General features: G+C 34.1%; 1 protein-coding gene across 3 annotated transcripts; it reads left to right on the forward strand.

Annotated features, from left to right (window-relative positions):
- Positions 1-10,939: 10,939 nt before the first annotated feature.
- LOC143540021 (ubiquitin carboxyl-terminal hydrolase 14-like) lies at positions 10,940-17,696 on the forward strand. 3 transcript variants are annotated; one of them, XM_077033190.1, is made up of 20 exons: positions 10,940-11,081; positions 11,897-12,068; positions 12,176-12,288; positions 12,365-12,701; positions 12,843-12,937; positions 13,034-13,167; positions 13,271-13,327; positions 13,409-13,486; positions 13,622-13,676; positions 13,760-13,789; positions 13,918-13,998; positions 14,096-14,294; positions 14,378-14,435; positions 14,527-14,649; positions 14,760-14,848; positions 14,947-15,036; positions 16,498-16,659; positions 16,791-16,906; positions 16,975-17,089; positions 17,185-17,696. In XM_077033190.1, exons 1-20 carry the CDS (start codon positions 10,974-10,976, stop codon positions 17,361-17,363), a joined length of 2,391 nt encoding a protein of 796 aa, XP_076889305.1. In that variant the 5' UTR covers positions 10,940-10,973; the 3' UTR covers positions 17,364-17,696. The 3 variants fall into 3 exon arrangements, with proteins under 3 accessions (XP_076889305.1, XP_076889304.1, XP_076889306.1); XM_077033189.1 differs by having other exon boundaries at positions 16,495-16,659; positions 17,185-17,693; XM_077033191.1 differs by lacking the exons at positions 16,975-17,089; positions 17,185-17,696 and having other exon boundaries at positions 16,495-16,709; positions 16,755-16,832.
- Positions 17,697-18,762: the final 1,066 nt, after the last annotated feature.

Raw genomic sequence — 18,762 nt, forward strand, 5'->3', positions numbered from 1 at the left:
CATCTTCGACCAAAAATAGCTTAATATGCGCCAACGACGCTGGATGGAAACTCTTAACGACTATGACTGTGAGATCATTTATCACGAAGGTAAAGCCAACGTTGTGGCCGACGCTTTAAGTCGTAAAGAGCACGAAAAGCCAAAAAGAGTCCGAGCGTTAAGGCTAGAGCTTCAAATCGATCTTATTGACCAAATCAAATCTGCTCAAACTCAAGCGATCAATGAAAACAAGATCTCCGATGAAAAACGAAACGGCGCCATTGACTCGTTAGTCAAAGGTGACGATGGTATTCTTAGAATGGGAAACCGGATTTGGGTACCAATCATTGGAGACTTGCGTGAGAAAATCATGAATGAAGCTCATAAGACTAAGTATATGATGCACCCTGGTAGTGACAAAATGTATCAAAACCTCAAGTTGAACTACTGGTGGAATGGGAGAACATTGCTTCGCATGTTGCGAAATACTTAACTTGTTTGAAAGTCAAGGCTGAACACCAAAAGCCTTCGAGATTGCTTCAGCAACCCGAACTTCCCGTATGGAAGTGGGAGTTAATAACCATGGATTTCATAACCAAACTCCCGAAGACGACTCGACAACATAATGCTATTTGGGTGATCGTTGATAGATTAACCAAATCCGCTCACTTTATTCCAATCAACGAATCATACTCAATGGATAGATTAGCGCGTATTTATGTAAACAACATTGTTGCTTTACACGGAGTACCTCTATCTATAATCTCTGATCGAGACAGTCGTTTCACGTCTCACTTTTGGAAAAGCTTCCAACAAGCCTTAGGCACAAAGCTCAACCTTAGCACCGCCTATCATCCACAAACCGATGGGCAAAGCGAAAGGACAATCCAAACGTTGGAAGATATACTCCGAGCTTGTGTGATAGACTTAGGTGGAAGTTGGGATGACCACTTACCCTTAATGGAATTTTCGTACAACAATAGTTATCACTCGAGCATTTAAGCCGCACCATTCGAGGCGTTGTATGGTCGAAAGTGTAGAACACCCGTGTGTTGGTCTGAAACTGGAGATAATCAATTGTCTGGACCTGAAATAGTCCAAGAAACCACCGATAAAGTTCTTCAAATTCGAGAACGACTTAAGACGGCACGTGACCGCCAAAAGAGTTACGCCGATATCCGTCGTAAGCCGTTAGAGTTTAATGTCGGTGACAAAGTCTATTAAAAGTCTCGCCTTGGAAAGGCGTAGTCCGTTTCGGCAAGAAAGGAAAACTAAGTCCTCGATTTGTTGGACCCTTTGAGGAACTCGAACGAATTGGTAACGTTGCATACCGGTTGCGACTACCCGAGGAAATGAAAGGGATACACGATGTATTCCATGTTTCGAATCTATGTAAATGTCTAGCCAACGAATCTCTTTCGATGCCATTAAAAGATGTAGAAATAAACGAGAACTTAAAATTCATTGAAAGACCACTTCAAATTGAAGATTCGAAAACTAAGAAACATAAAAGACGAATATTGAAAATCGTGAAAGTAAGATGGGACTCACGAAGAGGGCCTGAGTATACTTGGGAACTCGAGTCCTAAATGAGAAAGAAATACCCCCACTTGTTCTCGTAAGCAATCTCGAAGACGAGATTTATTTCAAGGTGGGGAGGACGTAACATCAAGTAAATATCGGGCAAAAAATGTCAAAATTCCAATATATAAGGACCAATTATGCCAATTTCCAAACTTCAGGGGCTTAAATGAAATTCTTTTTCTTGACCCAACGCGCTACGCGACAGGTCAAGAGAGATACCCATCGCGTACCGCGATGGGGTGTCTGACAGATTGTGACACGTGTGCCACGTGGCACACGTTGGCAACGGTTGCCGCCACGTGTCACCACGTGGCAACACGTCCGCCACATGGCGCGGCGCCTGCCACGTGTCACACGTGGCAGGTCTACTATGTGACTCAGCAGGCCTATATCGCGGTACGCGATAGGCCTGCCAAGTGACCAATCGCGTACCGCGATGGGTTCCAAATCTGGCTATAAATAGGAGGGTTGCGGATTCATTCCAAATCACACCAAAAACACACACATTACTCTCTCACTACTCTCTCTCTAAACCACGAAGTTCGTGCCCTCGATCCATTTCGATATCGTGTCCTGATTCCTCGATAAACGTGCTATACCTCGATAAACGTGCCATTCCCTGACGAGATTCCAAACAAGAAGGAGGTGCTACCCCGACGTCCTGACGATCATCTCGAAGTGCATGCCGAGAAGTGTTGGTGTTTCGAAAAGCGTACCAAGTATGGAAAAGGTGATTGATCAAGCGGCGACGAAGTGCTGCCCAAGTGCCTAGGGTATTTCTATGCCAAGCAAGGTAGGCATAATGCCCGACCAAAATAATAATAAAATATTATAAAGGCTTAATACCCAAGTTAATGTTATTCTTGATAAACAAAGAAAGATATAACAAAGAAAATAAAGAAAGGAAAGATAAAATATATATATGAATATATATATATATATAAGTATATAAGATTATTCTTTGTTATGAAATATATTATTTAAGTGTAATGAGTATACTTAAATAATAAAGAAATAAATAAGTTTTCTTAATGAAGAAGAAACGTCGGGTTTTATGAATAAACTAAAGGTTTATAAATATTACTTTTCAACTAAAGGTTTTAAAGTAAAAAGAGATAATGAACTAAAGGTTCATCGAGATAAATATGACTAAAGGTCTTAAGCCGAATCGTGTATCCGACTAACAAAAGTTATAATCGTACTATAGGTGCGAGATAGCAAAGGAAAGACTCACGGACGGTGGTTTTGTAAAACATATAAACAAGTAAATACTAAACGAGACTTTCGTCTCGTCTTTTGTGTTGTAAATATTTATAATCTAAATCCACATGTTTTTATAAGTCTTCCGCATTAACCTGCTACTCTGATATATTTACAAATGTGGTACCAACTATTGATCACACTCCTAGGCTTAAGATGGGGGCGTGACAATATTGTAGCAAAGTTGGAGCTTATATTTTTTGTTGGAAATCTGTTGAAACTAATTGTCATAGGAAACTTGTAGGAAATGTTTGTGAGAAAATAAGTTGTTTTCTAGTAGTGGTTGTGTAGAACGTTTTAAAAAACAATTTCGACCGTTTATACTTAATTAAAAACAAGCAGAAATTTATTATAACTAATTTATACATATACAATTAACAAGTTTGGTGTGCATTAATTGTTAAGTAAATTGTGCTTTACGTACTATTTTTTTACAATTCTTTACCATTAATCCCGACCTATACTTTTTATTTTTACAAATTTGTCTCAAAAATTTTTCACTTTTAAGTTTTAAACCAAAACTTTTCTACTTTCAAATTTGATTCCCTACAGTTTTCATCTTTTACAAATTTTTTGTTTAACGTTTCGGTTTTGCGAGTTAACACACTACATCGTGTGTGTGTGGTTCAACATTTTTACGTCTATTATTTTTTTATTTAACAGCCATGTCTCAACGCGCAGATCATGTGCCTACTTATTTATTATAATTTTTTTTGTGTTTTAATCTATTTTTTGTGTGTACACACTGCAATGGGTAGTCTAACGTTTTTACGTCTACTTTTCGTTCGAATTTCTTAATGGTTAACGAAAGTTACTAGCCGTGGGAGAGGGGATGATCACCGAAGGAGTGTTTACAAGTGGAGTGGATATGTAACTCATATCTCATAATTTATGTTTTTTTTTTTTGCAAAATCATAGTTAATAGATGTATATTTGAAAGTGACAAATTGTTTTTAATTGTATTATAATTTCATATTCGATATAAAATATTTTGGTTCGTAAATCCAACCTAACCCTGCTAATTCTTATGGAATGTAAGAGCATTCTCATCCCATCCATTATCCTTTCCCCCATTTTAAAAAATTATACTAAAAACCAACTCCATCATATCCATCATTTGTTTACCCCAACTCTAAATTATAAAAAGTTGTTATATCAACTTTTTATATTTAAAAAGTTACTATTCATCATTCTCTAAATTTTTATGAGCGTATAAAAACCAGAAATATAGTATAATAAATGTTTGTGAGTAAGATAAAAATAAAGATGGTGGATGGGTTGTGTAAGATTTTTTAAAATGAGTATTAAATTTTAAAAAGTATGAATTTTGGTTAAATTATAGATAAAAAATGATGAACGGGATGAGAATGCTCTAAGCTGGACATCTACATGGCAACTTATTAAAATTCTAATTAATTATATTTATTTTCAACTAAAGTAATTTAAATATATATGATAACTGAATCAAATAAACGGTTTTAAACATCTGTCGTAACACGTGTCGTTAATAGTAGTTAAATCTAATTCATGGAGGTCTTACTTAGAGTATCCACAACAACAAACCTTCACAAACATACATATTAACGTCGTATCAGATTCCAAACTTTTTATAAAAATCCTAACTTTCTGTCACAACAACAAACATTTACAAATCTCATTAAAATATTATTAAAATCATAATTTTGTATTTTAAATTTTCTTTCCTCTCTCTCATATTAAATACATTTTTTTTTTCTTTTTAATCATTCAAACTCTTAAAAGACAAATTGACTATTGAAGTATTCTCGGTGTGTATGTTAATTCAAACAAATGGTTTTTTAACCGGTTAAAGTATCAAACATAGTTCAAGTCAAAACAATTTATTATTAGAATGGGTTTCGATCCACGGGTTATTTTAAAAAAGTAGCCATTTACAACATGTTTTTAATTTGCTATTTAATCAACCCATCATTTATGTTAATTAAGTTTATCATCTTAAAAATCCACAAAATATTAACACTATACTACATGTTTTGCTTTTTCATGCAATAAAGACAACTTCTTATCTTTGGAATACAAATGTTAAACGTTAGCACGCTGTTAATCAGACGATCAATTGACTTTGTATATCCTTATATTCTTCATATGATATCTATCAGACATAAAATGATACGTTACAAGAAAGTATTAGTTGCTTGACTTTTTAAATGACCTCAAAGTATAAGGTTGTTAAATCATAGGTTAGTTCTAAAAGCTGATGTTGAATTGATGTTGATTAAAATATCAACTGGAAAATTGGTCTATGCAATGAAATTAAGCTACATGTGAAAATACAATATGATAACCGTGCTATAGAAGCCGAAATCATATCCGGAAATAATATTGGAACTCACAATTTTATTTATTTATTTTTTAAATCCTACACCTTTAGATAAAAGTACTAATTTTAAAGAATGAAATTTTCACTTCATTTTTGTTTTGAATGAAGATTAACAAAAGCGAAGGTCAATCATTGTAGATTGTTGGTTTGTTTTTTAGACAATTTGTTTTAACTTATGACCAGCTATTTGTTGCATTATCTAGAGTTAAAATCAAAAACAATGTGAAACTACTAAGTTTTGAAAAAACAAGTAAATTTACAAATAAAACTACACATATTGTGTATCAAGAAATATTTAGAGATTTATTAATTTTCTACTTCCATATTGTATAGTGTGTAATTTATTATACCATATAATATATCTTTATATATGTTGAACATATTTTTTTGTATGTCACATTATGTTATTGTTTAAATAAATTTATTTATTCTAATATGTGTGCTACACGAGTAGCTAACCTAGTATAATATATATGTATATATCCATGGGAGAGAGTGAAAAAATGAACCCACCACCCCTTGTTTGTTGCAAGTTTGCATGAACAAACTTCACCATTCAAACTAAACTCCCACAACAATAAATTAAGTCCACATTTATTTGTTTTTCTTGTCACCTCATTCAAACCTTGAGCATTGCACCCTTTTGTGAATGCTCTTATATTTCATTAGCTACCCAATAATTACAAATAGTAATCAACTAATGAATTAATGAGTACAGTTTTAACTTTTAATTAAGACCCATCAGTGAGTCCAATTTAAAAGCCCAATTTCTTAACCAAGTGTCTAAGCCCAGTCCATAAACATCTAAATATACAACTTTTAATCGTAACTTTAAAAAGATCATATTTCGATTTATACGTCTAGCGCACACTCCAAGTCTCCAACTATTCCACATATGCATTGCTAAATATATAACACCACAATGTATCATGCAAAGTCATTACAACTCGTCTCCGACCACAACTGTGTTCGTATAATGGTCCGAGTCAAGATTTGATGGCTCGGTTACAGTAGTTCTAAACCTCATCCACAAGACCACCAACAAAATAACTAAAAGGACTATTAACAAATACAAACGAGATCTTGAGTTGTTTGAGGTTGCGGGTTTACTGTCTCTCTCAATAGTAGGTTTAACTTGTGGTCGTGAACCGGATGGAAGAGGTGGCTTTTTGGTGTTTGAGTTGACTCGCGACATTACTTTTTTCTTGGTCGGTGTTTGGGAACCATTGTCCACCGTCGATGAAGCCACCGAAGATGCATCAATTTTCGATGGCATTGAAACTACCTTTGAACTCTCGTTTGAAGAATTATAACCTGAAACTTTCACTGTGTTTGGGTTATTATCTGTCTCTGAAACTTTTACAACGTTTGTATTATTATCCGTCTCTGAAACTTTCTCAATGTTTGTATTATTTTTATCTTTCTCTAAAACTTTCACAACGTTCGGATTATTATTCTCCTCTGAAGCTTTCACAACGTTCAAATTATTATCTGTCTCTGAAACTTTTTCAACATTCTGATTATTCACGTTGAACGAATTGTCGGTTTTCTTATCTAGTACCGACGATGGATTCGTGGGCGGTGCGGTTGAAGTTTTTGAAGGCTTTTTGCCACGCATTCTCTTCTTCTATATCATCCACCATATATGATAAAAACATAAATTCAGAATAATCTTTAAATTTAAAACGTATACATGAAAATAAAAAAGTTTAAAACACAAGTAATAACATACCATAGCCGTATCAAACAAAACTGCTTTAAATATGGTAGACATACGACCGCGAGTTGACGCGGATTTGGTCTTGGTGGATGCTTTGCCATTAGGGCCGTTGTTGGAGATATCGCAATAAACCAAATTGTCATCGGAGGCATGCGCACTATCATGGGTCGAGCCTGATAGGGGTAACAATGATTTAAAAATCAAGCTTCTCCCTCTCTTCCTCTTCTTTATCTTGCTTGAACTTTCTTCCATAATTTATATTCACGCAAAATGAGAAAGATGGATTGCATGCATGTATTTGGCTTTTGCATAGATTAGGAGGAGAGGTATTTTAGTGAAATTGATGGTCAACCTTTTTTCAATTTTTATAATATTATTGAGGCTAATAGGATAAAGGAAATAAGTGTATGCAACATGCTGATTTCTTGGTGAAACTAAATGCTGCCCGCTACGTGACATATCCTAATATAGTGTTATGTTACTTCGGTCATATGACAATTTATTAGTCGATGGTATTCCACCTACATATGCTTTTGAGGCTAGGGATTTTATTAAAGATACATCTTCACATAAATGGGCATGAAGGTAAAAGACGGGCCATTCAAACAGTTATCATAATGACATGTTGGCGTCTTTGGAAGGCAAGGAATGATGTCGCTTTTAGCAACACAAGGGTGTCGATTTCAAGAATTAAAGAAAACATCAAAAGACTAATATTCTTTTGGGCTAAGAATCGGGGGAAAATGGATGGGATTGTATGGGAGGCGTGGGTGTCTTTTCCATTTTGATCAATTGTTATGTAACTGGTAGTGGAGATAATTGGGTGATGATTGTAACTTGTAGTTTTGTTTGGTGTTATTGAGGCTAGCTCCTTGTTAGTCTCTGTTTGTAATAAAATCAGTTGTTCAAAGAAAAAAAATGTAACATGCTGATTTCATATCTAACTAGAATAGACTATTAAAATAATTCATAATTTTTTGTGATCTTATATAACTTTTCTTGCTAAAAAGATCGAGTTGATATGCCTTTGTATGTTGCTCGAGCCGGTCCAAATTGAAAGTAGCTCTTTTGTATAAACCAAGAAAAAAGTGTGCCAAAATTGTTGAACCACGAGTCAACTCGAGTGGAAGACAATGTAAATAGGAGTTTAGTTTTTGGCAAGAACAAAATATAGCGTGACTATATCATATAATTACGTTACCGGTTTGAGTTCATGTTGGCTCAGTTCGAATTATCATTCGTTAGGGATGAGATCGGGACCGTACCCGTACTGTACCCGAAAGTACCCGTACCTAAAATCAGTAAATCTTGGTACCCGTACCCGAATTATAGGGTATCGGTATGGGTACAGGTACTTTGGGTACGGTACCCTCTTTGGTACCCCTTTGTTCTTTTTTTTTAAATCTCCACTAAACTAGGTATCGGTAACTGTACGGTACTGATAATCAATTATATATAATACCAAAACTGTAATACCGCAACCAAAACTAAAAATGAAACAAGTCAACCATTTTTTTCCTTTTCTTTGTTTATTGCTTCTTCAATTTCTATATAACACAAGAGAGAAAGTTAATACATGTTATTTAGTGATATACACAATTGCACATACATGAAATAAAAATATACGAATACACAATATATGAATATATACATATAGATTGGGAATGAACTTATTCAACTGATATATATTATAGTTTGAAAATTCTGCTTGAAAGTTAAGTCATGAGTATTCGAAACCTAATAAAAGCCCCTACATTTTCTAAACGGGTACCAGTACCCGTAATATCGGTACTTGTACACGTACCTATAATCAGTAAATTTGGGTACCCATACACAATAGACACGTACGTGTACGCGTACTGAACAAGTATGGGTACGAGTATTCGGGAAAAAAATCTTATCCCTATTGTACGTAGCTATATTATAAAATAATAATATAGCAGTGAGTTAAGTTTTAATGAACTATTTGAGACAGGAGATGCAATAATTATCTATATATAAAGGGAAACTGAATGCTATAGTAATAGTTTATGCTTACATATTCAGTCCAGCTGAATTCAAAAGTTGTTAAGTCATGAGTATTCGAAACCTAATAAAAGCCCCTACATTTTCTAAACGGGTACCAGTACCCGTAATATCGGTACTTGTACACGTACCTATAATCAGTAAATTTGGGTACCCATACACAATAGACACGTACGTGTACACGTACTGAACAAGTATGGGTACGAGTATTCGGGAAAAAAATCTTATCCCTATCGTACGTAGCTATATTATAAAATAATAATATAGCAGTGAGTTAAGTTTTAATGAACTATTTGAGACAGGAGATGCAATAATTATCTATATATAAAGGGAAACTGAATGCTATAGTAATAGTTTATGCTTACATATTCAGTCCAGCTGAATTCAAAAGTTGTAAAGTCAGCCCTTCTAGTTATTTATCTTTCATGTCTCAATTTGTTTTTTATGTTTTTGAATTGCTTTGGATATGTATAGTTGCTTTGGATATGACTTGTTAAATTAAATGGTATTGGTTTTAAAAAACTCCGATTTTAATTAATTCTTCTATATCTTTGTTTGAATGCTTATAACTTTTTTAGATTTACACAATTCTTCATATATTGGTTTTATTCATCATTATTTTTTCATTTTAATGTTTTTATGCTACGACTTCACAATTTTATTACAACTTGCGTCGGTGCATTCTTTAAATAAAATCTAATTACCCAGTTGTGATTGATATTTTTTTCTCGATATTTCGTTATAAATGCTAATGAAAATGGAGTTGTATACGACATAAAACATTTTTTAAACATCATGAACTATATATATCGAGTGCCCGTGCCTGACGAACCAAATCGAACAATATTGATACACGCGTCGGTATTAATGGAACCGATATCATGTAAAACATGTTTCGAATTTCTACTAGGCATATCACGACTTTGTGTTTTGGGTTTTCGCTATTAGTTATTATACCGAGTGTCGATGTCATATATGTAACGTAACAATCAAACTGATATCGACCGATACCCGCAGCGTAGCGCGTGGAAATCCACTAGTTATAATTAAACTAACTTTAAAGGATAAACAACATATGTAAATTGTAGTGTACTTAAACCCCTTGCTATTGTTTGTTGGGCCTGGACTGAATTAATTAGCCCAACGCAAAGTTAGAAAAGGTCGGCCGAATGGGCCCGACATGTATGTGCACTTAAACGGTTAAACCCCTTATATTTAAATGTTTATAATATACAACCCCACATATCATTTCGTTCCCTTCGAGGTTCAAACTGTGCAATTCAGTTGGAATAAGTCAAGTGCACCCTTATAAGATGACTAATAGAACATGTGTGCAAAGTCGGTTCGGTTTAAATATCGGTGCTTAAGTATAACCATAACAAGTTTCTATTATGGAAGATCGGTTAACCATAATCGAATGATCGGGGTACCACAAGTTGGTTATGAGTTGGTTTCGGTTAAATTTGGTTAATTGTCCAATGCATTTTTATTTATTTTCTTTTCTCTTGTTTCAGTCAAAAACGGTCTGTTATGGTGTTCCAAGCTCAACTATAAAGCTTGATTGTAGTGCTCTTAGCTCGTTGTAGACACTTACAACTTGAATCCAAATGTTCAAAACTGAAAAGGAAGGTATAAAAGATGGAAATAGAGCGTATAAAATTTTGAAAAACATAAACATACAAGGTTCGACAGAATTTTGGTTAAAGTCAGCTGACCATAACCAAGCAGTCAGTTAAACAGATTCACTTAACCATTACCATCGGTTATGTTCGGTTATTGTTAATTTCATAGGCTCGGTTTTCCACGGAAACTATAAGGTACTTATTGCAATATTCTTGAAACCAGATGGACCTAAAGTGGACAAAAGAAAAGGCGATGGCGTGTAGAATTGAAGAGAAGAGGAAGGACTCCTTTCCAAGAAAACACAACACACACAGAGTGACCTCTTTCCGGAGCAAAGTATATTATTATTATTATTATTATTACTAATTAGGGCTCCAAACAAACATACACACACACGCACACTCATTCATTCTCTTCAATTCAATGGAAATGGAAATGGAACTGCTCCGTTCGAATCTCTCAAGGGTTCGTATTCCGGAGCCTACTAATCGCATTTACAAGCAGGAATGCTGCATCAGTTTCCATACTCCGGTTAGTTTTCACTTTTCATATTCCTTTATTGAAGTTTAGATGACCTAGGGTTTTGTGCGGTGTCTGTTAGTGTTGTGGAATCTGGTTAGTTAGGGTTTAGAGTGATGTTATGCATGTGTTTGATTGTTAACCGTTAGGTAAGGCATCATCTATAGTGAAACTGTATAATATGTTGATATCGAGTGAGTTGCCGTATGATTTTAGATAATATGTGTAACTGTTTTTGAATGCAAACAGTGTTATGGATGTTTTGTTTAACATTTTTGTGTTTACTTGTTCCATTTTTTTTGGTTTCATTGATGTGAATGCGCGTATGATACTGATGTGTGAAGTATGGCTTATGGAAGTGGATGATTATGAATGTTTGAAAGTTTGAAAGTTTTGGTTAGCGGAGGTTAATTTAGACTATATTCTGAGTACGGGATTTGGTGTGATGATATGACTGTCTTGCATATGTGCACAACGATGTCTTGTGATTGTGAAATCTCAATATCATTTTTGTTGATTTGATGTGAAGATATGGTTTATCTTGCATATGTGCATACTTTTTAAATGTTACATATTATGTGCTTTTTTTGTAACTTAGTATGAAGCTCACTTGACGCTGTTAGGAATTTCCTCTTGAAGAGTTAAGTATTCTGTGCAACTGTTAAATTGGAAACTAATCTTCTTTAGATTAATGGGAGTAATGCTACTACACTCATGCATTTTAATAATGTCAACAAATTGTTGGTTACAGTTTCTTCAACTTTCATTGTGTGATGTTCTGTACCTGATGTCCTGTTTTTTTATAACACTTGTTTCTCATTTTTCAGAGTTCGGAAGGTGGATTGTTTGTGGACATGAACACGTTTCTTGCTTTTGGTAAAGATTATGTTGGCTGGAATTTTGAGAAAACTGGTAACCCGGTTTATTTGCATATAAAACAAACAAAGAAACCAATTCCTGAAGATAGACCTTTGAAGAAGCCTACTCTATTGGCTATAGGTATTGCACATATCATTCTTTTAGTAATAGGAATTTCAGTTAATTAATGGACGTTATGAAAATTGAACTTTCATGGTTGATTTAAACTTTATGGCTTACTTTTGTAGGGATTGATGGAGGTTTTGATAACCAAGAACCCGAATATGATGAAACTTACAGCATAGTTATATTACCAGATTATGCAACTTTCCCTTTTCCATCAGTGGCTTTGCCTGAAAAGGTTTCTCTTTTGCTTTTACTTTATTACTTCAAAATGATTTTTCAGTACGGAAGGTTAATTTTTGTTTTCTCAACAGGTAAGGTTGGCAGTTGATGCAATTCTGATTGCAGAGGGCGCTGAACGTAAGGAGCAACTTGCATCATGGACAGCTGATAAAAAGCAAATTAGTGAACATGCATTGACTTTAAAACAGATAGATAATGGTGTTGTAATTTCTCCATCTGGATGGAAATGTGCCAAGTGTGACAAAACTGAAAATCTATGGTTGAATTTAACTGACGGGATGATTCTGTGTGGGCGGAAACTTTGGGATGGCAGTGGTGGTAATAACCATGCCATTGAACATTACAATGAAACTCATTATCCCCTTGCTGTTAAGCTTGGAACAATAACTTCTGATCTGGAAGGAGCAGGTAATGTTACCTTTTTTAAGTAGATCGCCAAGTCATAATCATGCACAGTTGCAATTGTACATTTGTTTATCACATACAGTTATTGCAAACATTATATGTTTTTTCAAATATAATTTTGAGTTCTATATTATGGCAGCTCAGATGTTTTTTCTTATCCGGAGGATGAAAGTGTGACTGATCCTCTTTTGGCCGATCACTTGGCATTTTTTGGTATCGATTTTTCCTCCTTGCAGAAGGTAAGCATAGTATTATTTTGGTATCTTGATAAACATTGTTTGGACTTTGGATGTCTAAGTAAGGACATTGAAATATGATTTATATAAAAAATGCAGACAGAAATGACAACAGCTGAAAAGGAACTTGACCAAAATACAAATTTTGACTGGAATCGGATTCAAGAAAGTGGACAGGAAGTTGAACCAGTTTTTGGACCCGGGTATACCGGACTTACTAATCTTGGTAACAGGTAATCATTATTTTTTTCTGATGAATATATATATATATATTTTAAAACTATAATCATTTGTGCTAATGTCTCATGATTCTGTTATTTGATTTGTTTTTTGCAGTTGTTATTTGGCTGCAACTATGCAAGTTATCTTCTCAACTCATTCGTTTTGCTCACGGTGTGTATACAATTGCTTTTTGATAATCTTTATGCTTGTTCAATTTCATGTTTTTATATAATCTTGTTTTACCTTTGGCAGATACTACAAAAATCAAAGTTTGAAATCGGCTTTTATTAATGCTCCTGCTGATCCAACTGTAGACCTGAATATGCAATTGTAAGATGTTATTGTATAAATTGACTGCCACCAAATATTTTAAAATGTAACTCAAATAGAAAACAGTATTTTTAATTACTAAGATTTATGAGAGATTTTCCATGACTTTCTAAAGTTGTCTTCTTACTTTGGCAGAACTAAACTTGCCCATGGTCTTCTTTCTGGTCAGTATTCTGTTCCAGCGGTGCAGGTATGTTGATGATAGTAATTTAGCTTTATTTTGCATTTCTTTCTTGTATTGTGACTTGACCATCACTTATTTGTTTCACTCAGAATGATAATGTGGATTCATCTTCAAAGACTGTAAGTTCTTTTACTTATTTTTCCGTTTTCTACTTGTTCTTTGTGTTTTCATCTATTAAAGAAACTGGAGTTATTTTTCTTTTTTTTTTTCTATACTTTAATCTATCTTTTGCAACTTTATATATTAGAAACAAGAAGGCATTCGTCCCAGAATGTTCAAGGCGGTAATTGCAGCCAGTCATCCTGAATTTTCAACCATGCGTCAACAGGTATTATAAAGTATTTGGAACATTATTTTCTTCTGTTTGTTCATATTCTTTGTTGTTTTATTTTTAATGTAGATTACTGACACTAAATTATTTATAGGATGCACTCGAGTTTTTCCTACATTTAATTGACCAAGTTGAGCGGGTCAATGCTAGCAATCCTGAAGCGGATCCTGCAAGGAGTTTTAAGTTTGGTATTGAAGAGCGCCTTCAGTGCCCTTCTGGGAAGGTTGCTTATAATAAAAGAAACGACTACACTCTTTCCTTAAATATTCCATTAGATAAGGCCACCAACAAAAGTGAGTTTTAAACCTTTATCCCTTACGTTATTAAAATTTTTACTTGCTATAACCCAATTTTTACTGGCTATATAAAATTTCAGAGGAGCTAGAAGAGTTTCACAAACTGAAGGCTCAGAAAGAGGCAGAGGGAAAGGAAATGTAAGTCAGAATGAGACATACCTTCTGTTTTACTGACTTTTTTTTTATAATTTAACACACAGATCATGAAAATAACTTATTTTTTTAACAGATCTTCGGATGAAATTGTTCGGCCGAGGGTGCCATTAAGTGATTGCTTAAATAGCTTTTCTCATCCAGAAGAGGTGCAAGGTTTCTATAGCACTGCATTAAAATCTAGGACAACTGCTATCAAGTAATCTGTTCTGTTTTCTACTACATTCTTATGTGCATGTTTTTGCGTTTATTTATTTATTTATTTTTGACTTATTTTTTTATTTGTTACTTGTTTTTGCCTCTCAATAGAACTGCAGGTCTGACTACATTCCCTGATTATTTGGTGCTGCATATGAGGAAATTTGTTATGGAGGCTGGGTGGGTGCCCAAGAAGCTTGGTATATACATACATACACACCTATCTCTAATATTATTTTTTATTTTTGTATTGAATTATTGTAAAATCATGTTTTGACATATTTGGTTCTGGTTGCAGACGTCTACATAGATGTTGATGATGTCATAGACATTAGTCACATGCGAAGCAAAGGTATTCAACCAGGCGAAGAGTTGTTACCTGAAGATGGTATGTCAATATTCATGCTACTATATAATATAACTAGCTTTAGAGCCCGTGTGACACACGCGATGCTTAAAAGAAATACTATTAAGCTATAAAATTATATGATTAAATTTAAACTAATAAAACTATATTTTATCAAGTTATATGCTTTTATAAGTACAAATTATATTTTCTAATTAAATATTCATACGAATGCGTGGTGGATTGTTACACAGCTCCTTCGCAATCACAAAAATATGCACCTAGTGAGTTTATAAGTTGTAATTATATTTTTTTAATGAAATAGCAAATTCTAACAAAAGATGATAAAATGTTTCATTAATAATGACATAAAAAACATCATATATAAAATTTGTATGAATAAAACACGCTTTTGTATTATAGTTTCGAAAGAGATAGATGAAAACTCCATAGATCCATGGAGGGTGAATTAGAGTTGTCACTTTTACTTGAAACCCGACTCGAGAAAACCGGAGCCCAAACCAAACTAACCTGACCCGAAATACCCGAACCTGAGAAAAGGCCAAACCGAACCGAACCTTAGTAATCCAGGTTGATTATTGGGTTTGATGTTTAGGTTTTGGGTCAACCTGAAAAACCTGAATAAACCATTTTTTAAAAACATAATATTATTATTAGGTATGTACACTTATATGGAACACTCTACACATTCCACTTGTTCTTATTCCATCTATTTTAGTTGATCGACTATTTATTGTTTATATATATCTTTTCTACTTAGGGCTAATAACATCCGTAATCGAAATATACGTTGCTTTACCGGGTTATGTTTATTTATTATTTGGTTATTTACATGAGGAATAAAAATGTATGCATGCTTTAGTTTTCACGTTGTAGCTTTTATTTACTTTATTTTTTACATATTGTTTTGTTAGACACCCGAAACCCAAGTAACCCAACTTGAAAAACACAAACTCAAATAACCCGAACCCGAAAAAACTGTGACAGATTTGGGTTGGGTTTCGGTTCAAAATTTAAAACTTTGAAACCCGAAGAACCCAACCTGAGAAACCATAAACCCAAAAGGCAAACTCGAAGCACCCCTAGGTTGAATAAGTATGTGAGAATAAAATTGTTATTCATTCAAAATTTAATTCCTATCATTTTATACTTATATTTGATTTCATTAAAGATATAAATAATTTAATTATATTTACATAAATACCTGCATTTTTGTAATTTCAATAATTTAGGTAATTAGTTATTTAATTAAAAGATGAACTGATGTGTTTTGATTACACTGACATAAATATGGTTTTATTAAAAATAGAAAATAATTTGAGCCGGAAATTGAGGCTAAGAATGAATCTCCAAGTGACACGTGTCTCAGTTATTTTACTTTATTAGAATAGGTAGATTATATAATATATAATTTAAGTTTGATTTTTAATATAATTATATAGTATATAATTTAAGTTTGTTTTTTATAATATCTAACAGGAGGTGAGGAAGAGTCAACAAAGCTTTTGCCTAATGAAGATATTGTTTCTCAACTTGCTTCAATGGGATTTAATCATCTTCATTGCCAAAAGGCTGCAATCAACACTTCAAATGCTGGGGTCGAAGAAGCAATGAACTGGTTGCTTTCACACATGGATGATCCAGGTTTTGTTTGTTTATTTATTTACAAGATTCGTTCATTTTACTTATTTATTGTTTGTTTATTTATTTACAAGATTCGTTCATTTTACTTATTTAAGATTAGTATTTTAATGGGTATATTCTTCCACTTGTAGACATTGATGCTCCCATTCATAAAGAGGCCAAAAATGAGGTTGATCCATCAAAAGTTGCTACACTGGTGTCGTTTGGATTTGATGAAGAAATAGCTCGCAAGGCGCTTAAGGCTTCGGTAAATATTTGTAATTTCTTTTATATGTTATAGTATCTGTTTGTTTACTTTTACTACTATTACGACAGGGTGGTGACATTGAGAAGGCGACAGATTGGATATTCAACCCAACTGCCGATGTATCTATGGCGGATGCTGCAACATCAAGCAGTGCAGAAGCCACATTATCTGATGGGGATGGAAGTTAGTTTTCATACTTATGATTTTTTTTTACATGTTTATACTTTATTTGTATATGGATGAAGAATAATAATATTATAAATGTTGATGTTTTGCAGAATACCGATTGATTGGGCTGGTGAGTCACATGGGTACCTCGACTCAGTGTGGGCATTATGTTGCACACATATACAAAGAAGGAAGGTGGGTGATCTTTAATGATGATAAAGTGGGTGTATCTAAAAATCCTCCAAAAGACATGGCATACCTCTACTTTTATGAGAGGATTCGGAGCTGAGTGTTGGCATCGGGGGTTTGGTTTGTGTTTGGAAGAGGGGAAAGGAAAAGAGAGGGTCGGTGCTACAAAGGCTGATGGTTAAAAGTTGTTACCGAATTGTGTTGATTGATCAAGTGATGAAAACGTTGTTGGAATACTGAATGTTTTTCTTGTTATGTGATGATGATTAAGGTAAAAGTTTAAAACTCAATTGGTCTTTGATCTGTCAATCTTGGGGTTTCTTTTATAAAAGAATATATGACATTCTTGTTCTGGAAATTTAACTGATCTCAAGTGCCAATTTTATGGAGTTTTATATACTTGATAATTATTAAAAAATAAATTACATGGATGGTTGTTGTGGTTATGACAAAATACGGATTTGGGCCCTAAGCTTTTAGCATTTACGGATTTAGTTCCCAATTGTATCTGTTCGCTTTCATTTGAGATCATATAGTTTAACAGAGTTTATTTCAACAGCTATGTGCAGGTCATTTTGGTAGTTTACTCTTTTGTACTTCAGTTTTTGTATAAATGGTAAATGTTCAAAATGTCCGTGTGTATTTAACAGTTGAAATTAGCGTTAAGTTATTGGACCATCGATGAAAGCAAAGAGTGGTTGGAGACCAAATTTGTAACGTTAACAAAATCTGTGGTCTCACCACACGGACCATTCGTGTAATTACTAAACTAGTTATTTAATTAATAATTTATATGTAGTTTGTCAACTTATATTCAAAATGAAAATTTTACACTTTTGGCAGAATGTGAGACAAAAAATCCAGCCGATCCCTTTTTACTGTCGTTCATAGACATTATACGCTTGTTTTGCTGGATTTGGTTTTCTGGTGAGTTATAGAAACCTTACGACTAGTTATGCCTAGTGGTGCACAAAAGAACCGGTTCCGGACCCGACCATACCCTACCTGCGGGTACGGGCCCGGCTTTAGGTTCCCCCTGGAACCGACCCGGACTCGGTGGAACCGGTTCCGCCAATACCTTGTCAAAACCCGACCCTACCCTACCCAAAACCCAGAAAAAACCCGATGAAACCGGTCAAAACCCGGTCAAATACCCGACTATACCCTGACCCGATTTTGACTTTTGTTGACCATACCTGGTTCCGGTTCTTGAGAATACCTGATTTGTGCCACTAATCTTTTCCCCCCTGTAGCCATTTCCATCATGTAGCTACATCCCTACTAACGCCCCAGAATCAATTCGAATAATAAGAAACATAATAAAAACGCAGGTATTGATCAAGAACAATTAATCGACACTTTATTGATTAAACAACCCAAAACGGAAATTGAAAGTTAGAAAATATTTCCTAATCTTAGTTTAACTCTAGTCTTAACAAATAGATGAACAAAACCACCCGTAGTTATCTTGACCCATTAAAATACGCCGGTAACATCCA

The sequence above is a fragment of the Bidens hawaiensis genome, unplaced genomic scaffold (genome assembly GCF_021521415.1).
Source record: "Bidens hawaiensis isolate Kalapana, Puna unplaced genomic scaffold, B.hawaiensis_p1.1 tig00012134_1, whole genome shotgun sequence".
Lineage (NCBI taxonomy): Eukaryota > Viridiplantae > Streptophyta > Magnoliopsida > Asterales > Asteraceae > Bidens > Bidens hawaiensis.

Coding starts and splice junctions, on each gene's coding strand:
- LOC143540021 (XM_077033189.1), top strand. CDS start 10,974: ATGGAAATGGAAATGGAACTGCTCCGTTCGAATCTCTCAAGGGTTCGT. Junction 13,487..13,621: donor GTAGACCTGAATATGCAATT/GTAAGATGTTAT, acceptor TTACTTTGGCAG/AACTAAACTTGCCCATGGTC. Junction 14,849..14,946: donor GTGGGTGCCCAAGAAGCTTG/GTATATACATAC, acceptor TTCTGGTTGCAG/ACGTCTACATAGATGTTGAT.